The following is a 16,951-nucleotide window of genomic DNA, read 5'->3' on the forward strand; positions in this document are numbered from 1 at the left end:
GCCAGTTAGACAGTTGCAGAGGCTTATCTAAGTCCACTTTTTAGGAGATTTGCTGGCATTTTTCACCTGCTGTCACCATCAGACTGCACAGTGACGTATGTGGAGTGTTCTGTTTTCTAAATTATTAATTCATGATATTTATGTGGCGGTGTGGGCTTTGTTTTTACACTCCTCCAAGACGTTCTAGCTCAGATTTCCATGATTTACCTTCAAAATGCACTCAATTGCATTCAATTCCTTCTGATCATGTTTGTGAATAAACGTCTATTAGAATAAAGAGCCTTCATTTGTTTTTCCTCTCGATTGATAGCGACAGAAGGTGCCAATCATAATCTACCGGAGATTACAAAAAGACTGAGGGGCCATTGAGCGAGCAAATGAACACTCAAAATGCAAGCGACGGCAGAAGTATATGGCGATGCATTATGCGTCTGATCATTCATTCTGCAACTTCAGTCCCTCTTAGCATCTATCCATCATGGCGTCCCTCTGCCTCTTTCCATCTCTCACGGCAGCCTATTCCTTCTTTCTTATTGGGTCTATAAATCTACCGTCACTCTTTCTTTTTAAGCTGGTCATTCATTATTACCCTGTGTATCCTCCATCCTTCTTGCTGCCTTGTTATCATATATCACTCTATGTTTTTGGCATGTTGATAAGGGCTAATTTCCAGCAGGATGCGAGAGTGTAGGCCCATACCTGGTTTCCTGCCAGCAGCACGGTTCCTGGAATGGGGCTTGGTCGATAAGGAATAGTGGCTCCCTTCGGCGGAGACTGGACAGATAACAGAAGACGAGAAGATGATTATTAGAGGTGTGTAGGATGTTCAAAATATGGAGATGGAAATAACTAACAACACACAGGGGGTGAGGGGCATTGATGTCCTTTTCGATATGCACATCCAATGATAGTTTTTTGCACTTCTATTAGAAGCTACATTTAAAAGTTGTAGTGTTGCTTTGTTTTTGTGCTATTTTATCTGAGGGCTTCAATAAAAGTCAGTTCATAAAGTGGTGACTAAAGAAGTAGCAGACACATGAAAGCAATAACATTCAGCAGCTTTTTACCATCTGACAACCGTGCTAAAATCAGAGGAATAGTGTCAAAACCAGACTTAGAGAGACTTATCCAAGCATTTGTCTCCAGCAGGTTAGACTACTGTATCGGCTGTTCACTGTTTGACAGCTGCAGTATATCCATAATGCCGCAGCTCGAGTCCTGACAAGAATCAGGAAATATGACCATATTAGTCCAGTGCTCCGGTCTCTGCACTGGCTGCTGTCGCTCAGAGAATAGAATTTCAAACAGCTCTGCTTGTGCACAAGTCTTTTCATGGTTTAGCACCAAAGTACTTCTCTAACATGTTAGAGCTGTATGAACCATCTCGGGCCCTGAGAACTTCAGGGAGGGGTCTCCTGGTGGTTCCCACATATTCATTTTTATGTTCATGTTTTATTGATTTGATCTGCTTTCTTGTGATTTTATGTAACTGTGAAGCACTTTGAATTGCCTTGTGCATGAATTGTGCTCTACAAATAAACTTGCCTTGCACCGTGGTTTGAATTAAAGGGGCTAGACGCAAGTTAGCCATTTTATACTCAATACTGCCACCTCAGGTCATATGTGTAACTGCGCCTTCTATATTAAAGGAATAGGCCACAGTTTTTACATAGTGAGATATGTTCTTACCTAACCTTAGCCGAGTTAATATATACCCGTCTGGTCTTTGTCCGTGCGCTCTGTCACGCAAACGGAGTTCATACGCAGCCTCTCCCACATGTCATATAGCTCCAAAATAGATAGAAGCTACCAAGCTCTTCCACGTGTTCCCTATTTAAATAAAGTTACGTGAAGTGTTTTCATGCGAAGTATATTTACACAGAAATGTAACATGTCGATTTTATAAGCAGATAAAAAGGGGAACTATATTGTGAGGCGTAGTGATACGAGGAGCACAACGTCCGTGCAGTAACTCCTAAAGGTTATTGACGGAAGTGAGCGGGGGGAAGTCTTTAGGAGTTACTGCTCCGTTTGCGTGACTGAGCGCACGGACAAAGACCAGACAGGTATATATTAACTCGTCTAAGGTTAGGTAAGAACATATCTCAGTATGTAAAAACGGTGGCCTGTTCCTTTAAGCTCGTGCATGACGGCAATTCGGACCCGAAGTAACACCGTTTTTAGTGCCAGTGCAGGATTTTAGAGGCGGCTGTGGTGAACAGGTCTGGGCTCAGTCTACACATTAGGACATTGTTGGAACATGTAGGGGGAGGAAAATACTTCATTTTAACATTTTTAAACTTCCTATAGTCCCTTTAACCCAAAGATTATTTTTCCTCAATGAATTCTGCCGAGTTGCACCACCTGACAAAAGTGTTTCATCTGGTTGACTCCAAGGCTGCAAGGGCCAATGACCACAAGGCAGGTCCTCACCCAATAGCTGGATGTCAAATTAAGAGTGACCGCCAACTGCTTGGAGTTACCGTTGAGAATAAGGTTAAGCTGCTAAAGACTGAGAGCAATGGAAGAAACTGGTGTACGCTGTTGACATATCCCACCATAAGTGCTGTAATTAACTAACTGTTTGATTGGTGGTTGAGTCCAAAAACACTGTCCCAACCATCTGTCCTATCCAGTTTAAGACTTTTCCCCCCAAGATAAACGCTAAATTCTATTACACACTGCCCTAACAACAGAAAAAAGGTGTTTGTTGGACCGCCTTTAGCTTTGATTGCAGCACACAATAATGGCCACTGTGCAAAGCCTTCTCCAGCACATTCAAGGCCTGAACTCACAAACAAAAATTAAGCATAGCAATGTATATGATTATGATTATTTCCACTTCATGTTCACCCGTTTGTTTAAGTGATTCCTCGCATTTTGTCAATTGTGAGTTCTGTTTTTGGCTTTTTGCGGGTGACTGCCGCTGGGATCATATGAACAGCTAATGTTCTCCTGATGAGATAAGCCATTACTTTCGCTCTCCTAATGGTTCTTACTTCACTCGAGCTAATTTTGAGACACTTTGTCTGACTGTGATGCCGGGTTGTCTATCGCGGCATCCAGAATAATTACCGTCAGGAGAAGAAATGCAAACCTTGGAGCGTCGTTCCTCTGTTTGCTATTCATCTGTTGAAAGGGTCAGGGGTGTACTCGATCCCAGCGTGCAACGGGAGACAGCAGCGTGTCAGAGAGTTGATCAAAAGCTTTATTTTCAGAAATGGAGGGAAGAATTTTACCTGGGCAGCGTAAACCCCAAATGCAGCGCCACTTAAAAGTGAAAAGGATTTGTGTAAGGCGAGCATTTCATTACTTTTCTCTCAGTTCCGCCTCCTTTCTCATCCCACACTAAATCGCTCCGCATACCAATGAGCTCCCGAGTCTTTGATTCCACTCTTCCTTCTTCTAAACCCCGGGACTTATTTCATGTTAATAGCCCCCGCCTTCATTAATTAGAATACAACCATAAATTATAGATCGCCCTGTTGCCATTTGAAGTTTACTGGAAAGGTGAACTTTTATGTGATGTAATTGGGAGACCAGACAGGTAGACGTCGCCTCGTTGCAACAGTCTAAAATTAGCATCCGGTTGCATCAGACGAGTGCTTCAAGTCTGGCTTTTGTGGCGAAGTTTGATCACAGAAGAGAAACACATCAGGGTGATATCAAAAGGGCCAGATTAAGAGGCTTGGTTTGACTGCAAAGTAGGTGGAAGAGTTCTCAAGCGACTACGGATCTGGCTATTAGAAGCGAAAAGAAGCCAAGCAAAGATTCACACTTTAGACAACAACATTGGAATAACACAAGATCACACAAGATGAGAGCGAAGAATGTTTCCTTTAGCCTCTCACCCCCCCACACTTTAACCAAGCATTTTCTCCAGTTTGGCTTTGCCCAAATCTAAAAGCTTCTCGACTGGAGAGCTTGGCCAAAATGGGTCATAGCTTTTTTGTTGCATTGTCTCCACATGTTGCTTTTTGTTGTTAATTTTTCGTTGTTTTTTTTGACACCTTTTTTTTTGTTTCTTTTTGGTTGCTTTTTTGTCACGTTTTCATCAGTTTTTCCATCAAGTTTTTGTACATTTTTTGCGGCTTTTTTGTTGCGTTTTCTTCACATTTTTGTCACATTTTCGTAACGTGTTATTCATTTTTATTTTGTGTTCATGTTGCTTTTTCATCACTCTTTAGTTGTGCTTTTGTTGCTTTTTTATTGTGCTATTGCTGCTTTTCCGGCACGTTTTTGTCACTTTGCTGCGCTTTTTATCCTCATTTTCGTCGCTATTTTGATGCTTTTTTCAAGAAGCTGAACTGCAGAAAATGTGCTCGGTTTAGGTGGAGGTTAAGAGATGAAATCATAAATAAAGAAATAATACATCTTTTCACTAATAGGTCTTTTAACTAGAGATAACAATCCTGATCATGGTCATTATTTGTTTATCTGTTCTGGCTGTCCCTTCCTCACTTACCTCTAGTATGACCGTACAGATGAGCTTGACACACTGGATGATGGCGTCCTGGCTGCCTGATATGGTCACCTCTCTCTCGGTGGAGTTGGGGAGGAGGTCCCCCGCCACCTGCACTTGGGCCCCGGTGGTCTGTGCGCACAGACACAGAGACAGTGAGCCTGACAGCAGATGTCCGAGCGTATGAAGCACTGGCACATGCACAGCTGACAGCTTTGTGGTCCATGTCAGCTCTATTTATATCATTACAGCAGGTACAACAGCAGTAAATAATTGTCATAATAGTTGACAGCGTCCTGTTACCAACTAGGCCCAACACTGTTTAGTTTATGAGATCAGACCAGAGCGTTCTTTCACACGTCTGTGGGTAATTTAATTCTTTATCCATGACACAGAAAACTAGCCTCTAAACCCTTTACAAAAAGCCTATATTACTAACACATTTAGTCAAAGCAGAACTAAGTAACTTGTCTACAGCCAAGTTTGAGTGAAAAACATATCTCCATTGTGTAACTGAATGTACGATATCCCTCACTCCCTTTGTCTTTTCTGTCAGCGTAGTATTTACTCTCACGGGCAATTAAGAGTAAAAAAAAAACGCAACATGCTACGACACCTGCAGTGGCGCTTATGGCCTCTAGGGGCATGAGTTACTTAGTACTGCTTTAATAATTATAAAAATAAGATTATTAGTGTTCAACTTCAACATAATAACATGGGGACGAATTTAGTACAAATACTAAAAATAGAAAATGATTCAAATTCATTATTAATGAATATAGCTGAATATTTATTGCTCTGTGGTTTAATGTTGTCTTGGAAATTGACTGATTTATTAAACTCTGATACAATGCTGACACTAGCAGTGCTAAATTTGTATTTCTATTGTTATGTGATGCATTGCACCAAGAATGGGCAAAAGTCAAAATGCAAACATCAAGCCAAAGTCACTGAACTGAACAAATGCAACACACATCTGACAGTTCACTGTATGCCCTTCTTATATGCGGTATGTGTGTGTAAATTGGCAGTGGTTTATGCCAGGCTGTGTAAACCTTCAGGGGCATGCTAAAAGACTGTAGACTTTGGGGTGCTTGGAGCATGCAGGACTTTTGCAATTCACTTACCTCCCTAATTTCTTTAATTTTGGAGCCGCCTTTGCCGATGAGAGAGCCACACTGACTGGCAGGAATGACTAACCGCAAAGTGACCGGAGGCTTGTTGGTCATTGTGCCGTTGGCCACGAGAGCTGTCAGGTCCTGTCCAGAGAAACACAGGGATTTACTATGATGAGCACTGAAGGGTGCATTGTAAAAACTGATGCGTGAGTCAGTTTGGACTCCACTGGGCTGTGAGGATTTAAAACATAGCATCTGCTGTTTTCCACTATTATACTGTCTATCACAGCACCGTGGACGTCTGCCACGCATTTGTGTATAAATATTTGGCACTACACAATGGGCACTATTTTGCAACAATGGCAGAAGTGGGCATTTCACATAAAGGATACTGGAAGTTTTTAGCAAAGGTTTCAACATAATCTGTGTTACTGAGACATATTTTATTTGCTGTAACACATAACCACAACATCTCAGAAGATAAAGCCCATATTTTTTTTAACAATTCAATTGGTATTCTTTCATTTCATGTTTTATTGTGAATCATATGCAGCAGTTTTGTAAATCATAGACTGAAACATATAAAATAAAATACAGTATAAACTAAGTAAAAACAGGAAACGTCAGGGCTTTCTTCATTGACCTAATTAACATGTAAACAATGCCAACAGAAAATCCTTTCATTACTTGAATATGTTTTTTTTTATATTGATTGATTGGCCCGATCTTCCGCCTGGCGCAAAAACAGCATTAGCATAGAAGAATATGACATCTTGCGTGCAAACAAACGGCACCAATGCACTTGGGGCTTCTACCCCTCTTTTCTCCTCATCTTTACATTATTGCATGCGGCCTCATGTATGCCGTTAGCATAAGTTAAGTTATATTTTTTTTAATCCCCGTAGGCTGTACAGAACTTCGCCATTGGCCATGGGTGTCGGTGCACGTTCAGGCCACGTACTGCGTTTAGTCCAGAGCTGAAGATTACACAGAGCGCACCTAGAAAAGTCTAGTCTAAAGATCGGGCCCATAATGTCCTGAACACAACTAATTCTCTTCTTCTAAATATTACTCTTTTTACATTCCTTTTTACATTGACTAATGCTGCACACAGATGTGTTACTCCCCTGATGGTCCAGCATCTCTCTTGCGTTTTAGCTTCAGTTAAAGGTTAACAGAGATTGTCCCACGAGCCGCTCACTCCCGTCTGTCATCTTTTCATTCAGATGCACAGCACACATACATTTGCTCTGGTCAATCGTCTCTGTCTCCCTCCTCCTGTCACTGTCTGCCTCTGTGACCTCGACTGTCCCTTTTATTCTTTGTTTATTCAACACTATAAAAGCCTTTGTTGTCGACAGTGGGTGGATGCATGTCTATCGATATAAACACCAACACTAGGAGACACACTTCGACAATAAAATCTGTAATTTGACCTTTTCAAGTGGGATTACGGTATGTTTTCACTTTCTTAAAATACATCAGGGGCCGAGTCTTGCGGTATATTCTCCTGCAACCTGCCCGTTCAAATCATCTCTTCACAAACCCTCCTCTATATCCCTCTCTGTCTCTTCTTCCCACTCTTTCAGCAAGGCGCACTGTCTTCTTCCTCCTTTTAATTAACTCCAGTAACAAATAGCAGCCTCCAGAAATCACCTGGCTCTGATACGACTGATCCAATCCATTAGTTTGGACAGTGTACTTCAGTCTGTGTTCGTCTGTGCAGTGGCTTGTCTGCGCTGCCCATCACACAGGGAACAAAAATTGCTGCGTGTCCTCTGGAAAATGTGGCACATCTTTATTTATCCCAGCGTGTCACAAAGATGTCTGGTACACAATCTTTCTTTTTTTTTTTCCACAGTATTTTTTGCTGTAATTGACAGACAGCAGAGCCCCACACATGCAGGCATTCCTCTAGATGTGACGTGCCGACGGAGCCATTGAAACTCTTTGGTGAAATGAAATAATTTTGAGCTGTCAGTGGGGTAGAATCATCCCAGATTCTGCACCCATGAAGATTTATATTCAGTGTTTGTTTTATTTATTTTTTCCACGCAGACAGAACCGGTGAAGTGTTTGTTGATGACTTGTATGAAAAGTGCGAGTCTGCCTTTGGGCATGGAAGAGGGGTATTATCAACAATGCTCACTGTTTTGTAGTCCAAACTCTCGATTTAACAAAATATCTTATGTATTAATTCTGTTCAACGACAAACATAATTTCTACATGTCCTTTGAATCAACACGTCACTGTGCGTACGTGTCAGCGGCAAGTCCTGCAAAACCATCACACTGAACACGGGGGCTCCCCAAGGCTGCGTGCTCAGCCCCCTCCTGTTCACTCTGCTGACCCATGACTGCACTCCAAAGTACGACTCAAACCTCTTCATCAAGTTTGCAGACAGCACAACAGTGGTGGGTCTCATCAGCAACAGAGTCGAGTCAAACTACAGGAGTGCGGTGAGCAGTCTGGCCATGTGGTGCACACAGAACAATGTCTCTCGATGTGGAGAAGACAAAAGAGATTGTTGTGGACTTTCGAAGGACTAACAATCAAGGGTGCTGCAGTGGAGAGGGTGACCAGCGCTAAGTTCCTGGGTGTGCACATCACAGAGAACCTCTCCTGGACCATGCACACTACATCACTCGTCAAGAAAATTTATTCAGCGTCTCTACTTTCTCCGCAAGTTGAGAAGAGCCAGAGTCCCAGCCTCCGTTATGTGGAACTTCTACAGAGGGACTATAGACAGCAACCTGACCAGCTCCATCCCTGTGTGGCACGGCACCAGCACTGCCTCCTGCCAAAGGAGCCTCCAGCGCATTGTGAGAGCAGCGGAGAAGATCTGTGGAGCCCCTCTACCCTCTATTAAGGAGATGTACTCGACCCGTCTCACCCGCAAAGCCGCCAGAATCACCAGGGACCCGACGCACCCATCCCACAGTCTCTTCAAGTGAATGCTCTCAGTGAGGAGACTGCGGAATCTACGGGCTAGTCAGTTCTAGTCGACTGAAGAACAGTTTCATACGCCAGGCAATCAGGAAGCTGAACTCCCTCCCTTCCCTGTGCTGTCAACCCTCACTCCCCAACCCTGCTCCACAACCAAGGACGAGAGAACGATCATTTCAATTCAATGACAAATGAATCAACTAATGAAAAACTTTGAATCTTTTTCATTGAATTTCATGCATAATCTTTTTTTCAAATTAATTATTGCACCTTTAGTTTTACATTGTTTTTTTTTTTTTTTTTACTGAACGAACGGCTTCCAGCTGTATATATTTTAGTCAGTGGTGTCCCAGTGGAGATCCTGAAGGAAGACTGTAACCTTTCTCTGTTCTGTCTCCCAGCTCCTGCACCCGTCCATTACAGTCTAATGGGCCTGTCTGACCCCACAGGCAGCAGTGTGAGCATCCGCAGGTGAGGGGCACCAGTGGGACTGTGGCATCAACACTTGGCTCACTCTTTCTGCCACATAATTTCCATTTTTTGTCTTTTTTTGTGGAAATGTGTCTTGTCAGATTCTATACAACATTTTGTTCTGTGGACTGTTTTAATGTTGGAGATTCAGTCTCTCATATCGCTAAGCTGAGATGCGTCTACTTGAGCCTTGTTTGCACACATTAGCCCTATATTCGGGAAGCAAGAGAGCAGTGAAGGAGGTAGAAGAAGGATTGAGAGAGCTTTGGATTGCTCCAGAGGGAGGATTCAAAGGTATGGCATTAGCTGTGAGTCTGTGAGATGGAGATGAAAGTAGACAGATTGAGAGGGGGAAAAAGCCTGGAAACACATGGAAACTAATGCTACTGAAGGTGGAAGAGGATTGAGCTTATCACAAAATATTGGACAAGAATTATACTGAATCAATCAAACAAATGTGTGCAATTTGGCCCAGTCCCAACAGTCGTAAAGAGTTATGCATAATGTCAGTGCGTAGTACATGAAAGTACTGTGTGCACTAAAAGCATGCATAGTATATTGATAGCAGGAAGCTCACGGGAATCAATGGCGATGTTTCAGATGCACTAAACCATTTTAGTGTTCATTGTAGGTTCGATGTATGGACTTACACTGTATATAAGCCTTTACAAGCCCCGCTGAAAAAACAATTTCAATCATATTCCAAGAGTGTTCAAAACGTATAATTCTGTACCTGTAAGATGTGACATAAACTCTGCAATGACATTAGAGGCGCGTGTATGTGCGAGCGTGTACCTCTTCCAGTTTGAACGTGATCATTGTGAAGGCCCGGAACACGCAGTCAGTGGGTCCTGTGATGGTGATGATCCTCTCGGGACAGGAGCCCTCGGAGATGTTGATCCTGGCGGTGCTCTGCAGGTGCACACAGACACAACACATGGGGAGGGAGGGGGTGGGGGGGAGGGGCAGGGGCAGGCAGGGGAGGAGGGGTGGGAGGCAAGTCAAATTAATTTAGGAGGGTCACGGGGTAGAAGGAGGAGGGACGGGATTGAAGAATGATTGATGGGAGGCAGCAGGGTAAGTGATCGGAGGGCGGGGCGGGTTAAAGGAGGAGATGGAAGGAGAGGCAGGGTAACACAGTAATGGGGGAGGGGGGAGGGGTCCAGACACACAAAAGGAGTAAAATACTGTTATGAGCACTTTTTGCACCAGTCCCAAAAAAGAGAGCCCTTGCGGACGAGGCGAGGAATTGCAAGCAGATGACAGGAGACAATCAGCGGCGTTTCATGTGGAAGTGCAGGTCAATGCTCAGGTTAAGGCTGGGAGAATGGACTGATTCCAAACGGCATTTTGCTCCTGCCCCATGCTCGCCGTTTGGCCGGGAATGGGTTTAGTTTCGGTGATTTTCCAACGCAGAAAATTTGCCTTTCCAAGTGGTATGATTATACTGGACTGATTGAGCCGAAATCAGTTTTTCTACAACCTTCAAGAAACTAGGCTTGAATCAAGACAAAAGAATATTTTTTTTCTTTTTTTTTTTACATTAATGGTTGTGTGAGGTGAGGGAGTGTTTCGACATGTTAAACCTTTAAGGACATTTTTGCTTAGCTGATTTAGACACTGTCTGGATGTAGGAGCACAATATCGTACCTATGATCGTTTCACCCTGGCAAAAACTGGGACAAGTCACACAAATTAACATCAGTAGGATGTTTCACGAGACGGGTATTAAAAGATGGAGCAAGAGAAAGGGGGTAAGGAAAGGGATGATTTGGAGCCAGGTTTGGTAAAAAGGAAGGTCGGGGGTTTAGGCAGAGTATTGTTAAAAGGTTTGGGAGTGATAGACAGAAAGAGAGGAGAAGGTCAGTGAAACAGTGGCGAGACAAAGTGTAGCCAATACCTGGAGAGCAGAACATTGGGGGGTGTGGCTGTACAGTATGTGCGTAGCCTGGCGGTCCACACCCACTTTCTTTCAGTTCGAAAACTCAAATAAAGAGTGTTGTCGGGCAGAGCCAGGCTACAGTATGCATGCAATGGGTCATATAAGGAAATGTATGATTTTTAATAAAATACATAAATATAAAGTCTAAATCCAGTTACTTTCTTCTCTTATAAAAAAGAAAGACAAAACAACAATGAAATTACATTATAGCACAACTTTTAGTTTGGCAAAGACGAATGTGTTTCTTTTGTATTTAGAAACATGCAGTGCAGTACACCGTTTGGAATTTCTTACATTTCTGCCTACATTCCTCTTGCTTCTTCCACACGCTCCTGTGTTTACATGCTAAGGCCATTAAAAATATGATAAAATGTAAATGTTTGGGTGACACTGTTTCCTAATTCTTGTGATTTTAATTATGATCAGACCACATTTAATGAGCAATTTAGGCAGAAATGTAAGACATTCCAAACGGTGTACTCACTTTTTCCTCCCACTGTAGTTCTACAATGGGCTCTCACTAGTTTGAAGATTTGAACTACTATGAAGGCTATCATAATGTGAGTTTTGAGGCAGATCTCTGTGTCTTTACTGCCTCCTGTCCATCCCTCACCCCTCCGAATGAGCTGGCTGCAGTAGTGTTTTATTACGGCATCTGGACGTGGGTGTGTGTCTTCATTTCTCTTCATTTAAACCAGGAATGGAGCAGAAGCCATGACAGCAGTCTTAAGTTGTACTGTTATTGCTTCTAGGCTCCTGTCTGTGTGAATGTAGAGCACACTAAAGGTCACCAGTGCACAGACCCACACGTACTACTTAAGTTTAATAGCACTTCTCATGTAATATCATTAAGTGGCTGAGTGTCCTTCCGTGAGCTCCTTCACCTGAAGCGTTCTTGCGCCTGTATGTAGAGTCAGTGCATATGGTATTTTGTGTGGTTCGTACTTATTTGTGCGCTGAGTTTGTGTTAACAAGTCTGTGTAGGCGGGACGGTTCATATCGTTGATTGAAAAACAAGTACTGAGTGGAATGCAAATTTCCCAACAACGTAAACAGCGACTGCCTAATGCCTTTATTTGCATTTGTTGAGTGGAAAAGTCGATAACAAATATGGTCGGTGTTTTCATGTTTCTGCATTTGTGCTTAAAATCTTTGACACAACAGCAAAGATAGAGCAATGTATAGTCTAATATAAAACATAGTGCACGATCACTGGGTCTTTAAACCATAAGCTATGTTGCTCTAGCTTGGTTTACTTTGAGTGTTGTTTCGGTGCAGCTTTAACTTCGTATTCCCTTGACAAATAGAGACACAACTTTCTTTCTTTCTTCTCTCTGTGGAGTGCACACACCCTCAATGATTTTCTCTGAGGACAAACCTCTCCAACACAAATCCGCCCTCTGGATTGCATTTCTCTCTTTTTATTTAACAATTTCCTAACCAAAATCGGGCGCATTTAGCCTCATTAAAACATTGTTGTTTACTCGGAGAAAGCCACCTTGAGGAGTTTTGTGACCTATTTAGGGTACAAAAATATAAGTATAAAACATCTATTTGTTATGTGTTGCCGCAAGTTTGACTTTTCTCTTGCGGCATCGTTTTTGTTGCTCAACATTCTTGCGGCCTAAGACACTGACACTTGTGCAATCCTACATTGGACAAGGTTAATCCTAGCTTTGCCCCCCACAGTTGAGCTTCCTCCGAGTGTTCATATCAGGTGTTTCCGTATATTCTAGCTTCCGTGTGAAGTTCCAGGGCTCTGCTGATATGAGTGCAAACTATTTCAAGTTAAAAGTAGGAAAGGAACCCAGCAACACTTGTTTTCAATTGTCATTTTTGCACAGTTATATCGATCTAAACCCTCAAATCTGTTCAACCTTGAACATCTGGGCTTTTGATTAAACCAAAGGAAATGATATTCAGTCCAAAAGGTTTGTCAATTATGTGCATTTGAATGTTTTAAGAGCTTAAAAGACAAAACGCTTATTGATTTTGGTTTGTAAATCATCATTTGTTGCATTTTAGCTCATGGGGCCTGTACCGAAAACAAAAAACAAAAAAACACCTCTAATATTACACCGCTCTTAAATCATCATTGAAACCTTATGCATATTTACTCATTCCACCAGCAGCTATTTTTCTGTCTTGCATGTCAGGAAAAAGACGAGGACATTTATTCTGCTGGGAGGCTACATCTCCGCATTGCGCCGCTTCTTACCAGGACCCTGACAGCAAAGACAGCTTAAGATGTGAACAGTGTGACAGGCGGCTAGGACACAAACTACTTTGAACTGCACAATGATGGGTAGAAGCACGCGGCGATAAATACCGCTGAAGATTTTTAAGATGTACGTGTGGAAAAAACAGGAGATTACCCTACACAATGAGTATATAGGCGTTCACTGAGGAGATGATATTTTGCCGTGTGCTGTGATGTTTTCATATTGGCAGAATGGATGTTATAGTACATTAATAGGAGGCATGCAGGAGAGATGTGACAGAGGAAAGAATGGATAGATGTGTGAGGACTTACCTCTTCTCGTATTCTCTTTACAGTTTCCCCTTTCTGTGGAGACACAAGAGGGGAACAGTTCATACAGAATACGTTCCGGTATGTATGTTTTATGGACATCTGACCATTACGCAGAGTGGCCTGTGTACAGCATTACATCATTGGTCCTTCTAGATAATTAGGAGCGCGGTCATCTAATCGATGGAGAAGCTCTTGCCTATGGCGGCAAATGTATCTGCTGTATCTGTATATTTCATCCTTGCATCTTGATGATTTAAAACTGCTCTGACCTGTTACACCATTGGTCCACGTACGTCCTGGCTCGGAACAGACGGAGCATCTTTGTACGATGTGCAAAATGTCTATTAAACCTTCACGCTTGATTCCAGACAACCTCAGTTGTAACAAGGAAAATCCACTACTATTCTATGCAAAGTATCTGTTGTATTGACTTGGCAGAAGAAAACACGTATAACATCAATATACCCTTTGAATGGTATGAAAGCCTGTGCAGTTGAGACTAATTAAAAAATATCCATATGAATGTGGTGCAAAATTATTTTTTACACTTGCTAAAGTCCCTTCCAATCCTCAATGGGGGTCGCGGGACACTGAAGTGGGCGTCACAAGATGATTTCTGACATTATATTTGATGCGTTCTTTGATTGAAAACAACATATTTTAGGGAAATTATACCAATTATCAAAATACAATATCCAAACTCACATCATTAAATCAGATTTTAAACGTTCTGCACATTAAGTTATCATTAATACTGATTACAAACAAGGGGGTCCCGTTGTTTGTTGAGTGATTTTGGGAGTCGTGGCCTAAAAAGTGTAGGAACCCCTGATCTAAACAATGCTTTCAGTGATGAACTGAGTAACAAATCACATGTAGAAGAAATCACTTCTCCTTCCCCCCAATCAACAACCACAAGACGCCCTCCTGCGTTTGATGCAGAAGCTGTTGTGAAGATGTGACCAGTTTAGTCACAGTAGGTCTAAATTTGTCATATGACTACAATGAAAAGCGTCAGATGGAAGCAGTGCTTTTCTATAATAAAACATGTTTACGCTGTAACTGTCGCTCTATACGCTCCTGTTCTTGTAAAAATAAATCACTACAAATGAACAGTCAGGATTCAGTTATTTCCAGTCCCTGTGCTTCGTCTTGGGCCACACGGCTTAACGAATAGGCCTGAACTCGGTGACTGTGTTGAAGTGAGTGAATCCCGGAGAGCAGAGACACATCTCAGCTCTTTCAACAGCAGCCATGTGAGTTTAATGCCATCTTTATCTGTCAGCGGACGACACGCTGCTCGACCACACACTGGAAGCAATAGGGAAACATATCTAAATATACGCTGAAGAAAATCTGTGATAATCACGGGTTTGCTGTTGCGCTGCGAGGCCAACGGTCATTATCGCACAGCACTGGCTCTACCTCTGATATATTTGGAACAGCACTGCGAGGGATTTTTAACATTTCCAGAGTGAAATCGAGTGATTCTGAAACCCACTCTTTGGAAGTTTGGAAAGACAGAAGGCATAAAGGAGATTCATACGCATATTGTAACTTTTGGAGACATTCGTAGAAGGAAATATTGATAATGCCCTTCTTAGACAATTGAGCTGAAGATGGCATATGCAAATATATGTTTCAGCACAATTAGGATCACATTCGAATAAGTTTCATTTATTTTTTATCACAGATGTTGCACTTAAGGAGTAATTCTTTGAACATTCCATAAAATGCTTTTCCACTTGAAAAAAAAAAGTAATGAAAGATATACAATAAATGACACTCACCTTGCCAATAATGCTTCCAACTTCCTGTAAAAAAAACAACAACAAAGAAACATGATGCTATTTATTTTACAAAGCCCTTAACTCATGTACATATACATTGCCCGTTTGGTCGGTATGTTTCTGCCATGTTTCTGTCAAATGAGTGATTAATGAAGCCCTAGTTGTGAGCTTTCAGTGTCAATTGAAAAGCACAATATAAACAAAGACTATTGTTAGTGTTAGCTCTCAGAACAATGTTCATCTGTACTTTAAAGTGTTGTGGACGTTTTGCCTCTTGTCCAAGAAGCTATGCCAGAGGCTAATAATCTTTGTTTGCAGTGTTAAGTATTTTCTCATCATTTTAGTCAGAGTAATTTTTTTGACTGACTAAAATAAGACTAAAACAAAACTAAAAGGTGTTTTTGAGACTGAAACTATGACTAAAATGTCCAGATGTTTCCGCCGACTAAATATAATTAAAAAGAATGGACTAAAATTGTCACAACTTCCACCACCAAAGTCAGAAAGAGCCTCATTTCATTTAAATCCACAGCCAAAGGAACAGGTTTGTGCTTCGTTCCCGTGGAGAACAAACAAAAGCGGTGGACCTTGATTAAATATGATTAGAATAATTATTGTAAATGTAAAGTTGACTAAATCACTGAACTTTACTGAAGTTTGTTTGGCAGCAGGCCGAATATACAGTATAATCATGCAGAGGGAGGGATTTAACTTCATCTTTGTTCTAATAAGCAACTTGTGAACAATCTCTATTGTTTCGTGTGAGTCAGTATCAGCACATTTTATCCTGAACTCTGAAAACTTTAAAGCAGAACTAACTCATGCCCCTAGAGGCCATAAGCGCCACTGCAGGTGTTGTAGCATGTTACGTTTTGTTACTTATTAATTGTCTATGAGAGTAAGTACTGCGCTGACAGAAAAGACAAAGAGAGAGAGGGATATTGTCCATCCAATTACACAATGATCATCATTTTTTTCACTCAAACTTGGCTCTGGTGGGTTTAAGTGGTGCTAGCCCGCAGTTAGCTTTACCCGTTAGCCTGTTAGCTTCTTCTTCGTGATTCTATTAGTGTGTATTACACCTCCGGGTCGGAGCAGGGAAACATTGTATTGATGGGATGCTACGAAAATGATTTATTAAGGTAAACAAGTTACTTAGTACTGCGAAGTATAGATAAAGGTTTAAGAACTTGAGTGTATGAAAAATAACTAATGCATTTATTAGTTTTCATATTGTATTGTGTCCTCTAACCTTGCCGTGCATCAGCAGCCGTAGGGTCAGCGTGACCCCCATGGCGCCGTCTCCAAACTCCTGCTCACAGCTCATGGTGGAGGTGGTGTGGTGGTGGGTGGAGGTGTGGTGGGTGGACTCTGTCGCTGGGAGACGCATGAAGGTCTGAGGCCCCAAGGCGACTGGAGCAGCGCGGGGAGAAGCCACTGACTCTGCCAATGTAGCCCAGGAGTGGTGGGGGGATCAGGGTCGAGAGGCAGGGGGCGCTGTGCTGCACACGGGTCAGTTGTGGGCCTTGTCCTGGTTCCTCTGTGCGAGAGAAGGATGAACAGGGTTAACTTGGTCAGACTCACCTCTAGATTGTCACTGTGGCGTTTGTTGCTGCTTTTGATTTTAACAATGCACACCCCCTGTTGTCACGAAAACATAAAACAAAACAATAATGGTTGGTTTTAGAA

General features: G+C 42.2%; 1 protein-coding gene across 3 annotated transcripts in view; it reads right to left on the reverse strand.

Annotated features, from left to right (window-relative positions):
* The window catches only part of pcbp4 (poly(rC) binding protein 4), a 42,015-nt gene extending 25,359 nt beyond the window's left edge, over positions 1-16,656 (reverse strand). For all 3 annotated transcript variants that reach the window (XM_079578341.1, XM_079578340.1, XM_079578342.1), the window contains exons 1-7: positions 16,515-16,656; positions 15,263-15,286; positions 13,473-13,505; positions 9,793-9,909; positions 5,590-5,721; positions 4,466-4,594; positions 700-774 (exon numbers count right to left, since the gene is read on the reverse strand). In XM_079578341.1, coding sequence (XP_079434467.1) covers positions 700-774; positions 4,466-4,594; positions 5,590-5,721; positions 9,793-9,909; positions 13,473-13,505; positions 15,263-15,286; positions 16,515-16,652 — 648 coding nt within the window. In that variant the 5' untranslated portion in view covers positions 16,653-16,656. The remainder of the gene's footprint in view (positions 1-699; positions 775-4,465; positions 4,595-5,589; positions 5,722-9,792; positions 9,910-13,472; positions 13,506-15,262; positions 15,287-16,514) is intronic.
* Between the last annotated feature and the right edge of the window lie 295 nt (positions 16,657-16,951).

Source organism: Gobius niger (assembly GCF_951799975.1).
Source record: "Gobius niger genome assembly, chromosome: 20".
NCBI lineage: Eukaryota > Metazoa > Chordata > Actinopteri > Gobiiformes > Gobiidae > Gobius > Gobius niger.